We start from the raw sequence: 18,939 nt of genomic DNA, 5'->3' as shown, positions 1-18,939 counted from the left end.
CTCAGTTCAATTGTTTGCCATTCCATCTCAATATCTCTTCTATAAATCCACCTCCCACACCCCTAACACTAGTTTAGGTCTCTTCATCTCTCACCTGGACTCCTCAAAGCCTCCTAACTGGTCTCCCTGGATCCCTCTCCAATCCATCTTCCACCTAGGCAAACTGATTTTCTTTTGAGACTCAGGCTTCCTCTCTTTCCCAGGCTACAAGTCACTCATGGACCTGATCCCAAAGCTTTAACTTTCTCCATTTTTCTGACCCAATCATTCAGCTGGCCCCTTCCTAGGCAGCCTGGTTTCCCCTTGTTCTCGGGGTCCCACCATCTTGGTGCCAGACTTAGTACAGACACATGATTGATGTTGACCCTACCGCAGCTCAGAACTCAAGTGATCCACCAGCCTCAGTCTTTCTAACAGTAAGGACTACAGGACCAGGCCACAACACCAGCCAAACTGATAATCATAAAGTACAAATCTGGTTGTGTTATTTTATGGTCAACTCCATCACCTTTATAACAAAATACAAACTGCTTATAGTTATTTATGAGCTGGCTTCTGGTTTGTCTTTCTGAGCACCCTACACTTCAGCCAAAATAGGCCAGATTGCTATTCCACACATGCAACATTCCATCTCCTGCCTTCATGCCTTTGTACCGGCCACTCCCCTAGAATGCCATCCCTCTTTACCTCCATCTTTTCTGAAAACCCTAGTTCACTTCAAAGCTCAGGTTAAGGACAGTCTCCTTCAAGAGGTCCTCAGCTATTTCCTCAGCTGTTGGTAACACATCTTGCCACTATCACTGGGCATTTTGTATTTACTGCGAATTTATCTGTGAACATGTAGTATGCTGCTCCGTCCAAGTAGAATTTAAGCATTGCGAGAGTTGGGACTATCTCACTTTGTATTTGGCTCTCTAACACCTAATACAGTGTTAGGCACATAGTGGGTACTTAATTAATGCCTGCTAATTGCTTTCCCTCCAGGCGCAAAAGAGAAAGTGCCCTTACTCCTTATAGAACAGGCCTGTACAACTTGTGGTCAGCACGTTGTTTGCCCCATACCAAAGGATTTCCTCTACATACAAAGGCTGTTTCCTCTACATTTTTTGTGGGCCACCTGAAATCCTTTGGCGTGCTACAAGCAGCCTGTGCTCCAGGTTGTGCAGGCCTTTTATAGAAGCTAATACCTGGGCCTTCCTCACACATTAGAGAAAAAAGATAATCTTCAGGGTGTTCCCTGTCTCCTCCTCTTTTAAAGTCCACCCTCTCCAGGAAGCTGTCCCTGAGCTTCCTGGTCAATAAAAGACCTTGCTCAGACAGATTCAGTCCTCCATGCCCTTATGTGATATTGTATAATATAATTATTCTCCTCCTAAACTGGAAACTTCTTGAGAGCAGGGACCATGTTTTATCTCAACTTTGTATCTCCCCTAGCACAAGGGTCTGTAGACATTATGCCCTTAGTAGCTGGAAAGCTGTCTATAGTGAGTTTCTTTAAAAGACTTCCTTCTTACCCTCTCTCCACCAGGAATGAGTCTCTCCAAACCTTTATCTTCTTTTTCAAGTGGAACCTAGGGAAAACACACAGCTCAGTTCTCAACACAAACACAGAGTCCATCTCCCCGGGGACCTACAGGATCAGCTGAACTTGGATCTGCCAACCCACCAGAGCTAACCCTTGTACAGAATGGCATGGTGGTATCTGCAGAGCAAAGACCCCTCCTGGACTCCTGTCTGGAGCAATCATTTAAAACAAAACCTTCATTTAATGGTGAAGGAAGCTAAAGAAAGCCTCTGTGGTCACACAGGTTGTGAGAGGAAGAATCAGGCGTCAGCCTCAGGTCCTCCAGCTTCCTCTGTAATATCAGCAACCTTTTATGGCGCTTGTTTTAGGATGTGATCAATGCACCGTGGTTTCTGATGGCCTTTTGTTGTCTGTACTGGCCTTTGACCTGAATCTCACCTATATAAAATGACCCCATCCCTTGCTTTCCAGCTTTCCTTTAGGTGTTGATTTTCCCTATTAGAACACAAGCTTCTTTAGGTAAGCACTGTTGTGCTAGCTTGAATTTCCATTCCCAGTGCTTAGCACAGTGCCTAGCACATGGTAAGTGTGCTATTAAGCATGTTCATTCCTATATGAAAATGGAGCCCCATAAAGGAAAGTCGTCAGCCCAAGGTCCCAGAACGAGCTCATATGGGAGCCCAGACTAAACATTCCCTGCAGTAAGCTCTGTGAAGAGGGAGCTTTCCTCCTACTTCTTCCTCTTAGAATCGTTTTCAAGGAGGACTAGGGAAGACCCAACATGGGGAGGCACCTGTTCCAGCAGGCTGTTAAATGGAGCATATTTCTTAGGGAGCCCACTAAGCAAAGACATGAACTTCAGGAAGGGGATGATGGGATCTCTCGGTGCCCCCGTTTCCTCCCTTCGTGTCCAGAGGATCTGGACAGCTAACAGTCCTGAGATCTGACCAGCTTTTGCTTTGCTTGGATTGGACAGTACAAGATTCAAGGCTGCACTTACATGATAGCTCACCAGAGGTCACTATCGCCTCACAGAGAATCTAGCATTTTTGTAGCTTGGTGGATGAGTTTATAATAAGTGGGATCACAGGGCTCTTAAAACTGGGAAGAGATACTAGAGAATAGAAGCTCTGGGGGTTCTGCACCGGGTTTGTGTCATGGACCTCAATGGCAGTTGAGTGAAGCCTCTGTGCCCCTTTTCAGAAGAGAAGGTTTTTAATAATTGAAAAGAGATGACAAATTTTAGTTAGAGGCTAGAGAAAATAAAGATGCAATTTTCTCCCAGTCAAATTAATGGACCCCAATCCTCAATCTAGTCCAATCCTCCCATCATGCTGATAGGGAAACTGAGGTCAAGGGAGGCAGTGTGACTTACAGCATCATGGCTCGTGGGTCAGAGATTTAGAGCAGGAAGAGTCTTTACAGTCACTTAGCTCAGTTCCTTTCTTTTTACAGATGAGGTACATGAGTAGTAAGTAGTAAAGCTGGGTTTGGAAGCCAGCTCCCCGACTCCAAGTGAACCACTTGCCCAAGCTAGTAAAATGGAAGATCTGGGATTTGAACTCAGGTCTTTCTTCTGATTGCCCAGCTGGAGCTGTTTCCACTATTCCCTACTACTTCTCTAGTATCCTCATTTTAAACATGAGGAAAATTGAGGTTCAGAAATGTCAAGGGGTCAGGGTCATACACAGAAGGTCGCAGCTGGGGCTCATACCAGTTTAACTTTAAGACCACAGACTTTGCACTTACACTGCATTAACAGTGGATGTATGGCCAGGAGAGGAGTCCAGCCCACCTCTGACCACTTCTGCTGCATTGCCTGCTTGATCATTCTGCCTAATGGCCAGGTTACCTTCCTTCCAGCTTGGGATCTTTCGAGTTTCCCCCTTTCTCCTCTCTATCCAAAGCCTGACTATCCTTCATGGAGTTTATCTGAAATACAAAGATCTCTTCATAGCCCTTATCCAATGTGTACCATGCATCTGGAGCCCAGACTAAAGCCCAGGCTATGTCTACATTCCCCGCAATAGGCTGTGAAGACAGATCTGTCCTCCTATATCTTCCTCTTAACTACTGTTTGGGAGGATTATTTTATATGGATGTGCGCTGTCTCACCTGCCAACTGACAGGTCTCACCAGGGCAAGGTCTGTGTGGTATGTTCGATTGTAGCTCTTCTCCCAGACTCAGTGAGCAGACAGATGGGCACCAATGGGACGGAGGAATACATCATCTTTTTCTTCCCCCTTCTCAACTCCCAGACATTCTTACCTGTTGACTGGCCTCTCAGTATCTAGAAGTTTGAGAATGGACTTGCCATCCATGTCTGGAGGGATGTCCAGGCCTGCAATGTCCAGGATAGTTGGTGCCAGGTCAATGTTCAGGACGATATGGGGATTTCTATGGAAGAGACAGTGGGGGACAGGGTTCATCTAAATTTCTGCTGGGTGCTGCCTCTGGGAACCCGGCCTGTTAAACACACCAGATCCCCCAGGCCAGCCTCAGCCCACATTCTCTCACCCTGGCTCCTGTTAGAGCTTTTTGGAATCTGTTTAGGGGATGGAGGAAGAAATCTGGAAAATGAAGCCCTTATCTTGCCACTGGCCTCCATGCCACTTCTTGCACTGTCCTTGTGATAGCCCTTCCTTATCCCCCTTCCCTGTGTTTTGCACCATCCCTTTATGCCCTATCTTCACCATTGGAGTCTAAGCTCCTTTAAGGCACAGACTATTTTGTTTCCTTATATTTTTATCTCTAGCACTTAGCACATAGGAAGCACTTAATAAAGACTGATTGATCTATCAACCATCCATCCATCTATCTAAGTATCTACCCCTATCTATGCATTCATCCTCAGGGACCCAGGGAAGACTGAAAGGCAGCTGAACCTCCATCTCATCCTGAAACCTGGGGAGGTTTAGGGGGAAGGAGCAGGAGATGACTCGATGGGGAAGATGCATGCCTCAGTGACTTGTCATGGTCGTTGTACCTACAGATTAGAATCCCCTATCAGGCAAAAGGGCCATGAAGTTTCTCCAGTGTCCCTCGACATTTTGCATACAGTCTCAAATAGATCATGGAGCAACAAATCTTAGAACTGGAAGAAACCTTAGTCCAGGTTCCTTATTTTACAGATCCCCAAACTACATCTCTGAAAGGAGAAGTTAATTCAGAATCACAGACTTTGGAACTAAAAGGGATCTCAAAGGGATCTCAGGGACCTCAGAGACCAGAGAGTCCACTCTCTCTTTCTACTGCCTGATATTTTACACAGAGAAGTTAGAAGACTTGTCTAGGGTCACACAACTAGTAAGTGTCTCCAGTGGGATCTGAACCCAAGCCCTCTTGGCTCTAGGTCTAGTGTACCATCCATGCGATGTGCCTCTCTAGGTCACTTAGTCCAATTAATCCCTTCATTTTACATCAAAGTGAAGTGACTTGCAGTAATAATTAGCAGAGGTAGGAGATGAACTCTAGAATATGATGCCAAATCCAATGCCCTTGCTACTGGTGCCCAGAGTTACATGGCGGATCAGTGGGACGGACACCAACAGGCAAACCTAATGGAGAAGAAACTCGTGGGGAAAAGGGAGCTATCTTTGGGAAGGAATATTTTAAGACAACACAGGAACTGGCCAAAACAATCAATGGGAGGTTTTTGCTGGATCCAGCCTCACTATTTTCAGTCTTCTCATAGCACTCATGCTTCTGTCCCTCATTCCTAATATGTGGTCCTTGTGTGAGCATGCATATCCTTGACAAGGTTTTAAAAATTCCTCCTCTGCCACATAAGCCATTGTGGGTCATATGTTTCTGCCCTGCTCAAACCCACCACCATGTGCCTTTCTTTTTCCTCTTGGGTCATTGTGTTCCATGATCTGTAGCTATACACAGAGATTCTTGTTGTTGAAAAGAAAAAAAAATATTCCTACCAGGGAAGAATCTTAGCAACACAAGATTCTCCAAACATGATCTAGCTCAATCCTTTCCTAATCAATTTTGAATCCTTCTTTACTGTTAATCTGCAGTGCATGTACAGATACGAAGTGCATATGGATACACTTTGTGGTGGGTTTCCTGTGCAACTGCATGTTGTTATTTAGCTAACAGGTTTTTCATCCACTTCGGTTTTCAAATGTGGATGGTCAAGAGCATTTTCAGCTGAGTGTAATTTTCACTGAGGGGGTTTTGTAAGGCTTCAGGGCTAGATTAGTGCCATATGTATGATCTGAAAACAGAAGCAGCTAGATAAACTCAGCATTTGTATCCTCAATGACACAGGAAATACCTTAGATAATTTTTATTTTTTATAGAGAAAAAAACTAGGGTCCAGACAAAGGAGGGGACTTGCCTAAGGTCACTTACGTAGTATGTGACAGAGCCAGTCATTCAAACCTACATCCTCTGATTTTAAATGCAGTTAGTGCTTTTTGTAGGACATTAAGCTGGGAAGTGACTGGTCTAAGGTCTCATAACTAGTCAGTGGCAAGGCTGAGATCAGAAGCCAGGTGTCCTGATTTTTAGTCTCCCACTGTACTGCACCGGCTTTTCATATTTTAAACTAGCTGTGTCCTTAGGAGACTCCTGGTTCTCAGCACTCATTTAGAAGGAACCTTAGTTGTGCATGTGTGTGTTTAGCTCATTATAGATGTAAGTCCCAAAGCACAGCTTAATGGTGAGTATTTGCATATCAAAAATCCCAGGAGTCCAGCTACATAATTTCCCAGATGATCAAAGTGACTCTGATCATTATAAGTCCTTTTACACTTCCCCCAACCTAGACAGAGCACTTCCCAGAAGGAATGTGTCACCTTGAAGGTTAACTCAAGGAGAGCTGTTCAGTGTGGGCCATGGTAGCCCTGCTGCCCAAACACCCCTACAAGAGAAAATGCTGAGAGGAGGGAGCTTCCTGTATCCTGATCACCGTAGATAACTGGCTATTTCTTCCAAGGTAGCAAGACTAAATGGCCAGACCCTAAATGACTGTGATGGAGCAGAAAAGCCATGGAGCATCGTTATCCATGAGCACTGGGCAGATGTTCCCATGCAGGCAGGTGCTAGCCCCTAAAGAGTTAAGAGAATCTGAGATTTGGGCCTGGGACACACAGTCACAGGCCTGAGTCTCATAGCATTTGGGGAGAAAGAAGTCCAGCATTCCAGACACATATACCATGCTCCCCAAATGGTTCCTTCTAACACTGGCACCAGACTGGGCTTAACTTTGTCCCTAGGAACAACACTGTACCTCTTCCCCAGAGTGAGAAGGGAGTAGACTTACAAAGATCCTGCTTCCACATTGGGGCCTCGTATGTAGAAAGGGACTCTGATGTCAAACTCATAGGGCATGGATTTCCCTTTCACCAGACCAAACTGGCCAATATGGTAGCCGTGGTCGGCAGTGTAAACAATGTAGGTGTTGTCCAGCTCGCCTGTCTCGACCAGCATGTTGTAAATCTGAAACAACAGAAGTGAATGAGGCCACGTCATATCAGCATGAGGAAATGCATAGAATGTGCATATATAACCAACTCTCTACCTGCCCATGTACATCCTCATTCAATTATGAATAATAAGAACAAATAGCATTTATGTACTGCTTTCAAGTTGGCAAAATGCTTTACCTCTGTTAACTCATTTGATCTGCACAACAACCCTGGGAGACAGGTGCTCCTATTATCCCCATTTTACAGATGAGAAAACTGAGGCCCAGGGAGGTTAAGGGCCTTGTCCACAGTCACACAGAGAGGGAGTTTCTGGGGCAGGATTTGTACTCAAGTCTTCCTGATTCCAAGTCCTATATTCCATCGTGACCACCCTCACTCCTACCCCCACCCCCTACATGTATACAGGGCTTTACTGTTTATAAACTACTTTCTTTATAACAAATCTGTGAGGCAAGTAATAAAAGGTTAGTATTCCCATTTTACAGATGAGGAACTGGAGGCTCAGAGACATTAAGTAGTAGTCCAGCAGAAGACATGGGATTCAAACCCAGGTTCTCTCATGCAAACTCTTAGACTCAACGAAGTGAGTGGACTTGCTCACAGTCACATACACAGCTATTAAGTCCTTTGCCTCCAAACGGGGGGCTCTGCTCATCATGTCCTTTTCTTCCTCCTGGGTTTCTGAAGTGATCTCTCTCTCCTCCAGCACCTTGTCTGTACCTCTCTGATGTGCCTTTCTACTCTACTCAGGAACTGTGTGCAAATTTTAACTCCCCAACTAGAGTGTAACTGGCTTGACGGCAGGGCATCTTAGTCATTTCTGCAGCTCTCCCAGCTGTTAGACAGCGGGATCTCACACATAAAATAAGTGGTTGCTCAAAGGAGCAGTGAACATCTATCTGCTCTTTGGTCAGATACTAAGAATCAGCCTTTGAAGAGGGGAGCTGTGGATTCGGAGTCAGCAGGCTTGAGTTCAAATCCTGGTTCAGTCAAAGCACTGTTCTCACAATCATCCTGAAAGGTTGGTCAGGGTGAGTGTTATAATTCCTCTTTCTATAGCTGAGGATCACGGGGTCTCAGGCTCATAGAGTACAAGTGGGGAGGGGCCTCTGAGGCTGCTGATTCTCAGGGGCTGGGCTAGGTGGTCTCAGAGCCTCCTCCCCACTTGTATTCTATAAGCCTGGGACCCTGTGGTTAGTTTCTGAATTCTCTTTCCTCCTCCTTGCAATCGGTTTTCCCCAATGAGATATGATGAGATATTGACCTTGAGTCAGGGAAAGCGAGGAGACAAAACCCTGTGCTAGGCCTCCAACAGGCCGAGTCCTCACAACTGGTCAGCCACTGGGTTAGAGTGATTTGTCCCATACGCCCCCAGGAGCATTCACTACTCTTGGGCCCATATGGTCCCACCCAGGGATCCCAACCTCATTTTTCAGATGCTTAGAGAAGACAAGGGACTTGCCCAATGTCACATGGCCAGCTGTGTGACAAGGTCTAAAGGCCAGAGGTTCTGCCTCTGCTGTCTCCTCTCCCACTGCACTTTCAGGTTGAGATCTGTTTTGTCCCTTTCTCCCTGGGGGCTTCTCTCTCACTCTCTTTCTCTCTCTGGTTTTTTTCCTCTCTTTTTTTGCCCTTCCCTCCCTCCTCTCCCTTTCTCTTCCTTCCTCTCTCTCATCCTTTTTTTCCTCTTTTCTTGCCCTTCTCTCCCTCTCTTTTTCCCTTCCCCTATTCTCTCTGTTCTCTTCTTACATTCCTCCCATGAATATTCTCCTTCACTCTCTCTTTCTCATATATACGGGCAAGAGGAAGCCACTGGGAGAAGATAGGTAACAGGTAAAGGTAAGAGGCTTACATAGGGAGCCTTGAGAACCAGGCCAGGCCGGGGTCTGAGAACCCCAGCTGCTACTTGTTGCAGGATTTTCTGGAGGTTCTGGCTGCCATGGTGCATGATGGGAGCAAACAAACCATAGGCCTCAAGGAATCCTATTGTTAAATGGCCACTGGTTGAATTCTCCAAACCTGATCTGGCTAGCTTGGGATCTTAAAACAGTTCCCAGGTAACTTAGAAGCTGTTCTGAGCTCAGGTGAATGTGAGTGAGGATACCCTTGCCTCTGTCCCTGTGGGTTTTCCTTTTCTTGTTTGGAATCTTGCAGCTAGGCGGTATAGTAGAGTGTCAAGCCTAGAGTCAGGGAGACTCAGCTTTCTGAGTTCAAATTCGACCTCAGACACTTACTGGCTGTGTGACTGTGGGCAAGTCACTTAACCCTGTTTGCCTCAGTTTCCTCATCTGTAAAATGAGCTGGAGAAGGAAATGGCAGACCACTCTGGTATCTCTGCCAAGAAAACCCCAGATGGGGTCACAAAGAGTCTGGAACAGCTGAACAACACAGCAACAACCACCTTGTCAAGTGTGCTTTCCCTCCTTGGATAGGAGGGCAGAGAGTGTTGGGCTATGTCCACTGGAAGAGGGGGTTATCATTATTATTACTCACGCTCCATTCTGTCTTCTTTCTTTTCGAGCCAATGACACCTCAGGCCAGTGGCCTGGGACGCCACTGAATGGCAGTCTGTCTTGGCCATATGCTCATCCCATGAGAGGAAAGGAAAGGGGAATCCAAGAGACAGGACATCCATGTGCTGAGAAGGTGAGGGTGGAGGGTGGTGGTGGCGGCAGGGCCTGCTTACCGTTTCCATTGAGTCATCCACCGACACGAGAGTCTGCAGGCGCTTCCTCTGCAGCATGTTGGTGAATTCCATGTGGATGGGCTTCATTGGTCCTGTGTACCTCATGATCCAATGCTTGTCGGGGTTAGGTGCGTAATTGTAGCTTGGAGTGCTGGGGGTGGATGGTAAACAGAGAGCACAGGGGTCAAGCCAATAGACTATGGTGATAGACTAGTCACTCAAATCTCATGGAGCTGTAGAATGCCAAAGCTGGAAGAAACTTTAGAACATGGAAGGTTAGAGATGAAAGAGAACTCAGAAAAGGAGAGGTGGTCAGGGGACCTGGATTCAAATCCTGGATCTTCCTCTTATTACCTGTTTATTACCTTCATGACTGACTTGGACGTCAGTCCCTTAACCTTCCCAAGACCCAATTTCCTCATTTGTAAAATACGAGTCTGGAAGAGGCAGCCTCTGAAGCCCCCTGGAGGCCTAAATCTATGAGCATGTTGAATGTCAACATTGGGAGGGACCTCAGAACACTGAATAAACAAATAATAAAAATAAAATAAATTAAAAAAATAAAACAAACACCAAATAAATAAAAATTAGAGCTGGAAGAGATATCAGAAATCATATCATCATTGATTTAGAGCTGGAGGCACCGTGCTGGCCCCTGAGTCTAACTCCTTCATTTTACAGATGAAGATACTGAGGCCAGAGAGGTGGTGACCTGCCTAGGATCACAGAGCTAGTAAGAGGACTCTTCTTGATTGTACCAAAACTCTGGACACTGAGTTTTATTTCTTGTTACTAATTTCTTGAGTCCAGTGTTTGAAGCACTGGACCTCCCAGCTGCCTCTTAAGATCATCTAGACCTAGGGTTCTTGACTTTTTTTTTTTTTTTGAGTTCCTTCCTTCCCTCCCCTCATATCCCAGGCAGTTTGCGGAAGCCCATGGATCCCTTCTCAGAATGTTTTTAAATGCATAAAATACAGGAGATTACAAAGAAAACCAATTCCATTGAAATAGTTACCCAAATATTAAAAGATCCAAAGTCACAGACCCCAAGTTAAGAATCCCTGATAGAGACCAAGCTCTCATTTTATATGTGAGAAAGCCAAGGCTCAGAGACTTGCTAAAATGAGGTTGCTAGTTCATGGTCTAGTTCTGGTGGGACTGGAATCTGGCTGTCCTGATGCTTGATCCCAAATGCTTCCTCTTATATTAAGCTGCCTTAGATTAGAGACCATGGTCACTGCATGTTCACTGTTGGGCCAGTGCTGTTCTCTGTAGCCTAGAGTGAAATGACTCCTGTCTTAGCAGACAGTATCACCCACTCATTGAATGTTCAACAAACAGTGAACCCTACTACACTTGCCCCTACACTCTCCCCCCTGCCCACCGAGGCTCCAATGGCTTATGCTCTGCTGGCAAATCTGATCACATCACTCCCCTACTCAGTAAACTTCACTGGCTCCCTATTACTTCCCAGACTAAAAAGAAAACCCTCTATTTGGCTCTCAAAGTCCTTTATCACCTTTTCTTCTCTGATTCTGCTGCAGACACTCATCACCTCATGTCTGGACTATTGCAACAGTCTGCTGGTTGGTCTCCCTAACTCATCTCTTAGAGGCAGCTAGGTGGTTCAGTGGATAAGAGTGCTGGGCCTGGAGTCAGGAAGACAGGTTCAAATCTGACCTCAGACATTTTTAGTTTTGTGACCTTGGGCAAGTCACTTAACCTGTCTGCCTCAGCTTCTTCAACTGTAAAATGAGGATAACAGTGGCATCATGGTTGTAGGAATCAAATGAGATATCTGTAAAGCACTTTTTTCACAATGCCTGGCACATAGTAGGTGCTTAATAAATGCTTGTTCCCTCCCTCTTTCACCCCACACTCCAATCTATCCTTCACCTAGCTGTCCAATTGATATTTCTAAAGCATAGGTCTGACCCTGCTACTTTCCTATTCAATAAACTCCAGGACCTCTAGGATCACATAGAAAATCCTCTGTTTGTCTTTGGAAGCCCTTCATAACCTGGTGTCTTCCAACATTTCCAGTCTTCTTATACCTTGCTCACTCCCCGCCATGTACTCGGCAATTCAATGACACTAGACTCTTTGCTCTCCCTACACAAGACCTTCTATCTTCTGGCTTTGGGCATTTTCAGTGGTCAGCCCCCATGCCTTGAATTCTCTCCATCCCTACTGTCACCTCCTGGTTTCCCTGGCTTCCATCAAGTCCCAGCTAAAGGAAGCCTTTCCTGGTCCTCCTTAATGAGGGTCTCCTCTCTCTGGTCCCTTCCTACCTTTCCAGGCATACAATTTACTCCATATACTGTTACAATCTTCCTCGAAAGAGTCGACTTGGACTCTGTGCCTTTTCACTGGCCATTCCTCACCTGGGGGCTGCTCTCCTTCCTCACCTCTGCCTTCCGACTTCCTCTCTTCCTTCTAAGACTCAGCCCCCATCCCGCCTTCTGCAGGAGACTTTCTCTCAATGCCCACCTTCCCCTTTCCTTCTCCTGTGCCTTTTCTACATCCTGCAGAGACGATGTTTTGCATGTTGCCTCCCCCATTAGAATACAAGTCCCTTGAGGGCAGGAACCGAGGTTTTGGCCCTTCTTTGTATCCCCAGCACTTAGCACAGGCTAAGTTTTTTAAATATATGTTTGTTTCTCTAGCTAAAGTCCAGTGACAGGCTGTACATCTATCATCATTGACCTTTCTGATTAAATGTGTGGAAGCTTGTTTGTGACTGAAGTTGGCTACTGATGGATGAATTTTTTGGGGGGTCACTGTGACTCATGAAGACCATCTAATATGATGTAAGTCTGATGCGGTGGCAGAGAAGCCCACACTCTTATAGAATTACAGTTGCTCAGGGGGCAGATGAGGAGTACAAAGAGTTCTGAGATCAGAGAGGTGACAGAGACCCTTGTCATGCAGGAGGAGGCATAGAGAGGGAGGGTCCTTGGAGTGGGCTACTAAAGGACAGGTCAGATGTCAGGGGAAGAAGGTAGGGTGGGGGAACAGAAGACAGATACATTTCACATCTCTAGGATGATCACCTTTCAAAGGTTCACCCCAGAGACAAGGACTCACAGCCCACTGACAGAAATGAAGGGATGGCCATTGCTCTCAGGGTCCCACTCCATGGGGAGTACCATCTGATCTGGGACCTATGGACGGGTTTTAACCAGTTAGAGCTTGGGCCTCTGTTTGCCCAACTTCCTTCAAGACTCTGGACCTTTCATGGTCCCCATAGTAGCTAGTGTCTTCCTCTTTCAGCTTACAATTCATCTACTCTGCAGAGATCTATATGTTCCTAGATGTTCATCCTGGAAGTCTCCCTAGTTAGAATGTAATGTCCTGAATGGTAGAGACCATGTTTTGGTCTTTATATTACCAGCACTTAGGTCAGTGCCTGGCACACAGTAAGGGCTTACTTAATACATTCTAGACTGAAGAAACCTAAGAGGTCATTCTATGAGATCTATATCTGAACAAAGTTATACCAAGAGAAGCAGCTGTGGGATAACAGAAAGAGGTCTGAATTTGGAGTAAAAAGATAGTTGCATCACCACAGACAAGTCTCTTCCACTCCCAAGGCTTTAGTTTCCCCTACTGTAAAATGTAGAGGTTGGACAGGATGACCTCTCAGGTCCTTTCCAGATCTGAATCTGATGATCTGCAGATGATGACTTACTTAAAACCAACCCAGTATGCCAACTGCTCTTGAGCCCTGTCCCTATCCACACTTGTAGCAAACTCTCCCTTCTGTGGCAACCAGAAGCCTCCCAGGGTCTGCATGACCAATGCTTGCTGATGAACTGAGTGGACCAAGGAAAACTAAGCGCTGGCCCATAAGCTGCCCCTACAAGCAAAAGAAAATGCTCACCTAAGGGGCAAAATAGAAGGCTTAGTGCTAGGAGGACTGTGTTCAAACTTCAGTTTGGGTCCTTGCTAACTCTGGGTGGCCCAGTGGATATAGCACAATACCTACAGTCAGGAAGACTCACCTTCCTGGGTTCAAATCTGGCCTCAGACACTACCTGCGTGACTCTCGGTATGTCACGTAGCCCTGTCTGCCTCAGTTTCCTCATCTGTAAAATGAGCTGGAGAAGGAAATAACAAACCATTCCAGTATCTTTACCAAGAAAACCCCATGGAGAGTCTGATACAAGTAAAGAATATGAGCCTTGCTTTCTCTGAGCCTTAGTTTCCTTACCTGAAAAACAGTGAGCTCATCTCACCTAAGCTACCTCCCTTAGAGGGTTGCTGAGAGGATGTTACTATAAACATAGGCTATTATGGTGATTTTTATTTTAGCCTGGTTGATGAGCTTTTGCAATAACCCCAGGGGCGAGGCGATGTAGATCAGAATTGAAGCACAGAGCTTTGTTTACACCGCCCTTAATCACTCCCAAATCCTTCCCTATTACAGGTATTTGTGTACATGTTGGACGATCGATCAGCAGGCATTTGTTAAGTTAGCCCTCCCACCAGAGCTGGAGCTCTGTGAGGCTGGGAGCCTGGGTGGCTTATTTCTAGATTCCCCCTAATGCTAAGCACCCAGCAGGTATTTAATAAATAGTTTTTGAAGTTATAAGTGGAGTCTTTTCCAGTATCTTCCCCCTCCAATCCATCCTGAACCTTCTATCTCCTAGTCATCTCCTAAAACTTCTCAACCTAATTTTCAATAATAATAAACAATAATCTAGCATTTACATAGCGCTTTAAGGTTGCAAAGTTCTTTACAGATACTTCTTCATTTCATCCTCACAACAATCCTGGGAAGTAGGTTGTATTATTTCCATTTTACTGGTGAGGAAACTGAGGTTGAAGGACCTTCGCAGGGTCACATAGCTGTTAAGTAAGGCTAAATCTGAACTAAGCTGTTCCTGAGTCCATGTCCACACTACACTTCAGGCACTGCCTTAAATCCCGACCACCACTTCCACAGAGCCTTGCCCGGTTTCCCTTGGAGCTCTTGTCCACTTGCCCCTAACGCCTGAAGAAGAGGCAGCTAGGTGGTGTTACAGGGCGTACAGTGCCAGGTACGGAGTCAGGAAGACTCATCTTCCAGAGTTCAATTCTGGCCTCAGACCCTTAATGGCTGTGTGACCTTAGGCAAGTAACTTCACCCTGTCTGCCTCAGTTTCCTCATCAGTAAAATAAGCTAGAGAGAAAAAAAATGACAAACCACTCCATTATCTTTGCCAAGGAAACTCCAAATGGGGTCACAAAGAGTCAGAGATGATTAAAAATGACTCAGCAATATTGGAAAAAATCTCTTCTCTCCTTGATACTTCCCAGTCTTTTTTTTGTGCCTCATTTATTGTTTTTCAACCTCACACTACTCTATGTTTATGTCTTAGTCATCTCCCCAGTGAATGAGCTCCTTGTGCACTTCTCTGGATGGCTGTGTTCTAACCACAGGAAATGGTCTAAGAATCTTCAAATCTCACTCAAATGGTTTGGTATGTAGTAGGCACTTAATAAATGCTTGTTTCCTTCCTTCTTTTCTCCTAAGCTTTCTCTTCCAAGTTTATTGAACTGATTGGATACCATATCACTATAGAACTGAAGAATTATTGGACTTGGAGACAGTTCATTTGGAGTGTGTGTATTCGTCCTTCATTGCCAAAGATGACCATGCCATCAGAGGAATGATGACATGACTTGCACTTGACTTTGTTTTGAGTGAGGGAGGGCTGTGCAGGGCGCCAGCCTCACTTCTCCTCCAGAGCCATCTGAATCCAGTGACCAGATATTCCTCAGGATGACTGGAGATGACCCAGGATGAGGCCATTGGGATTAAGTGACTTGCCCAAGGTCACACAGGTAGTGAGTGTCAAGTGTCTGAGGTGAGATTTAAACTCAGGTCCTCCTGACTCCTGCACTGGTGCTCTATCCACTGCACCACTTAGTTCATTTGGCAGAGTGGAAAAAAAGCTGGATTTGGCTGGAGCCAGGACCCAGTTTGGACACGTTGGGTCAAGTCACTTCATTTCATGGATCCTCAGTTTCCTCATCTGTAAAATTGAGATAACCCTTATCCTGCCTATTTACCACGTGGTTGTTGTGGTGAGGAAAAGAAGATGCTTTAAAATGTTATAGAAATTTTAAAAAAGTTAGAGCATAGAAGACAGTATTACCCTGTATGGCATCATAGTAACATTTAGAACAGGAAAGGAATCTCAGAGGCCATTCAAATCCAATTCCCTTATTTTACAGATAAGGAAACTGAGGCCCAGGAACATTGCGTATCTTTCCCAAGGTAACATAAGTAGTAAGCATCCAAGGTAAAAGCCTCGAGGCTATGACTCCAGAAACAGTGCTAGCTCCACTAAGTCTCTCCGTCTCTGGATGCAGGGCCAGGCCTAGGCAAAATCCTGTACCAAAGAAGTATGCTTTCAGTTTCTTCATTTTACTGGTGGGGAAACTGAGGATCCAATGGGAAAAAGTAGCTCATTTATAGTCACATAGCTGATGAAAGCTGGGACTTGACCTCTGGCCTCATGAGTCCACATTTGGACTCCTTCCATTATCCCAAATTTTTCCTTTGACCTACAGAGGAAACCCAAGAGAGGAGCTGGGTCTGAGGATGCCCAGGTCCTGCCACAATCCCCCTCCAGTTTGCTGAAATCCAATCACCATTTTCGTATTGACTAAGGATATGTGGGAGACCTGAGAAGGTGGCTGGCCAGCCCTGAACAGACACAGGAGGGCTGAGGAGAGTGGAGGGGAGGGGGAGAAGGCAAGGCCATGTTCAGAGAAAAAAATACCTTTTCTTCTCTGATACCTTAATAGCCTCTTGAATAGCAGAACGTTTTCATGGCTGGAATAATCACATTACAGCTCTGAACACGCCGACGGTTATGGAAACTGTTGCTATGTAATGCCCACGATGAATCACAATACCGAGCAAACTCCTTCTGGACTCTGCTTTCTGACTCCTGCCGCTAAATCCAACCTTGGCCTACGAATTCCCTTTGATTGCCGGAAATGCTGCCCTCTTCCCAACAGATTCATCGTCTTATCGACCAATCCAAGGTGGAAAGAACTTTCTGAGGCAGGAATCAGGAGTGGCCCCAGCCCTCCCCACACCCAGTGAAATTTTTTAAAGCAAAGTTTGGAGGAAAAGGATGGGGCCTCATATCTCTCTGTCTGTCTATCTGTCTCTTCTCTCTCTGTAGACCCAGGCTAGCTATGTGCTCACATCTCTGAGCCTGGGAGTCAGAAACAGGAAAAAGACGTGGAAATAAAATAGGTTCATTCTGGGATTTTCTGGTCCTGCTTTCATTCTCTGGGACAAAGATTTGAAAGAGAGGCTTGGTCTTGAAGTTAGAGGGACTTGAAATGAGGGTCTTCTGGACAGAGAACAAGGGGCTCACTGAGTGTCAAGCAAGGCACCCTTGGTGTGGATGTCTGGGTATTCATAGCAGACCTGAATTTAAATATGACCTCAGGCACCTGCTAGCTATGTGACCTTGGGTGAGTTGCTTCACTTTAGTCTGCCTCAGTTTCCTCAACTGCAAAATGGGGATAGTAATTGCCTCTATTTCCCAGAGTTGTTGTGATGATCTAAGCAGAGTAGTGCCTGCTACACAGTAGGTACTTAATAAAAAACTCCTCTCTTTCAGATTCTTCATCTATAAAATTAGGGGCTGGACTCTAGCCTTAGTTACAGAACAGTGATCTGCATCTTATGTCATCTTCTCTGCTGCCCCCAGTTGGTGCTTGAATATTTGCCCAGTTCGGTGTCAGAGGAGTACGCCCAGCACCAGTCACGGTCAGAATCCTGAGCATGCTGAGATGCTGCTGCGGGTGGCTTGAGGGACGTGAAAGAAGATGCAGGCAGGCAGATTCCTCCCTTCCCTCCTCCCCACCTCAGACTCTGGCCCAGCTGTAGGACTTTTTTTGTTTTGCAGATGATTATACCTTAGAGATAAGAGCACCTTCCAAAATACACTCCTAATAAGGCGAAGGTTGATTGTATGTGTAAGTAATATCAGGCAATGCTCATTTTGAATTTCTGTAATTTTCATTTCAAAGGGGAAATAAATGAGCAGGAGATGTCAAACAATTTAAACATGAAATACCAGGCTGCTTTGGGGTGAGAACAGCACCCTCTTTGAAGCACTAGAGAAAGTCATGGAATGAACACATGCTTTCTTGGCTTCTTACAGCACAGATGGCACAGCAGGGTGGAAAGAATGCCTGGCTATGAGTCAGGAGACTTGGGTTCGAATTCTGATACGGACACTTAATGACCCTAGGCAAGTCACTGTCGCTGAGCCCCAGTTTTCTTATGGGGAAATGGACAGATTAAAGTTTATTGTACTATTTCCTCCCTTATGGGGTTTAGATTAAATGCTTTGTCACTTTTATAGTGCTTTAGAATTGGGAATTAATGTCATGATTATCTAGACACCAGGCTGAGTTTGCACTCCCCAATTTGGCTGAGTCCATTTTGCTGCTGTGCATCATGGGAGTGAGGCAGAAGTCTGGCTGGCAGTCTGGGAGATTTGGCCTGGCGTGTGGAAGCAGTGGGACAGGATCCAAGGCTGAGCCAGGACAACCACTGCACTGGGGGCCGATTTCTCTTCCTCTATCAAATGCAGCTCCCAAGCTCTCCCTAAAGACCAGGGGATCAGGAGGTTAACGCACAGCACTTATCGGCTCAGCACCACTCGAAGCTTCATCTAAAAGCAGTTACAGAAAGGGAGAAATACATTCTGATTTTAATGAAAATTAAACTCCCTGAATATTCATGCCATCTCCAAATTGCCCTGTCCTTGCCACTCTCAATCAGTTAAGCAAATGTTGTACATTTTGGTCTTTCTAAAAAAAACAACAGGACAAAACAAAACCCAGACTGGCTTCCCATGAGGTTTAGCTCTATGACCGTCCTCTGGCTCAAGGGGAGCTTGACCTTACATGTGCTGTGAGGCATTGGGGAAGAGCTGAGAATACTGGGGGGCTGAGTCCTCAGGGCCATGGGGAGCAGCGTGGCTGATGACCATCAGGACCGGCCTGTGTGGATACATCTTCTTGGAGGTCCGAAAGAAGCTCACGCTATCGTTGGTGATGAGATCCGTGAGGTAATCCTGAAGGGGAGATAAAGGGGTTAGGGAAAAGGGAAGAAAAAAAAATAAAATAGTGGTGAGATGGTACAATGGACAGAGCAGCAACCCTGCAGCTAAGTTCAAATCCAACCTCAGATACGTATTAGCTGTGTGACCTTGGGTAAGTCACTTAACCCCAACTGCCTCCAAAAAAAGAAAAGAGAGAGAAC

The 18,939-nt window shown here is 45.7% G+C and overlaps 1 protein-coding gene across 4 annotated transcripts in view; it reads right to left on the bottom strand.

Moving 5' to 3' along the window:
* SULF2 (sulfatase 2) overlaps positions 1 to 18,939 on the bottom strand; it is a 135,415-nt gene that overhangs the window by 22,741 nt on the left and 93,735 nt on the right. For all 4 annotated transcript variants that reach the window (XM_072633635.1, XM_072633634.1, XM_072633636.1 and 1 more), the window contains 5 exons: positions 18,582 to 18,751; positions 9,654 to 9,804; positions 6,802 to 6,977; positions 3,795 to 3,923; positions 1,515 to 1,571 (listed from right to left, as the gene is read on the bottom strand). In XM_072633635.1, the coding sequence (XP_072489736.1) occupies positions 1,515 to 1,571; positions 3,795 to 3,923; positions 6,802 to 6,977; positions 9,654 to 9,804; positions 18,582 to 18,751 (683 nt within the window). The remainder of the gene's footprint in view (positions 1 to 1,514; positions 1,572 to 3,794; positions 3,924 to 6,801; positions 6,978 to 9,653; positions 9,805 to 18,581; positions 18,752 to 18,939) is intronic.

This window comes from Notamacropus eugenii, chromosome 1 (assembly GCF_028372415.1).
Source record: "Notamacropus eugenii isolate mMacEug1 chromosome 1, mMacEug1.pri_v2, whole genome shotgun sequence".
Taxonomy (NCBI): domain Eukaryota; kingdom Metazoa; phylum Chordata; class Mammalia; order Diprotodontia; family Macropodidae; genus Notamacropus; species Notamacropus eugenii.
Note: the sequence above shows the minus strand (reverse complement) of the source record. Positions and strands in the feature narration are given on the sequence as shown.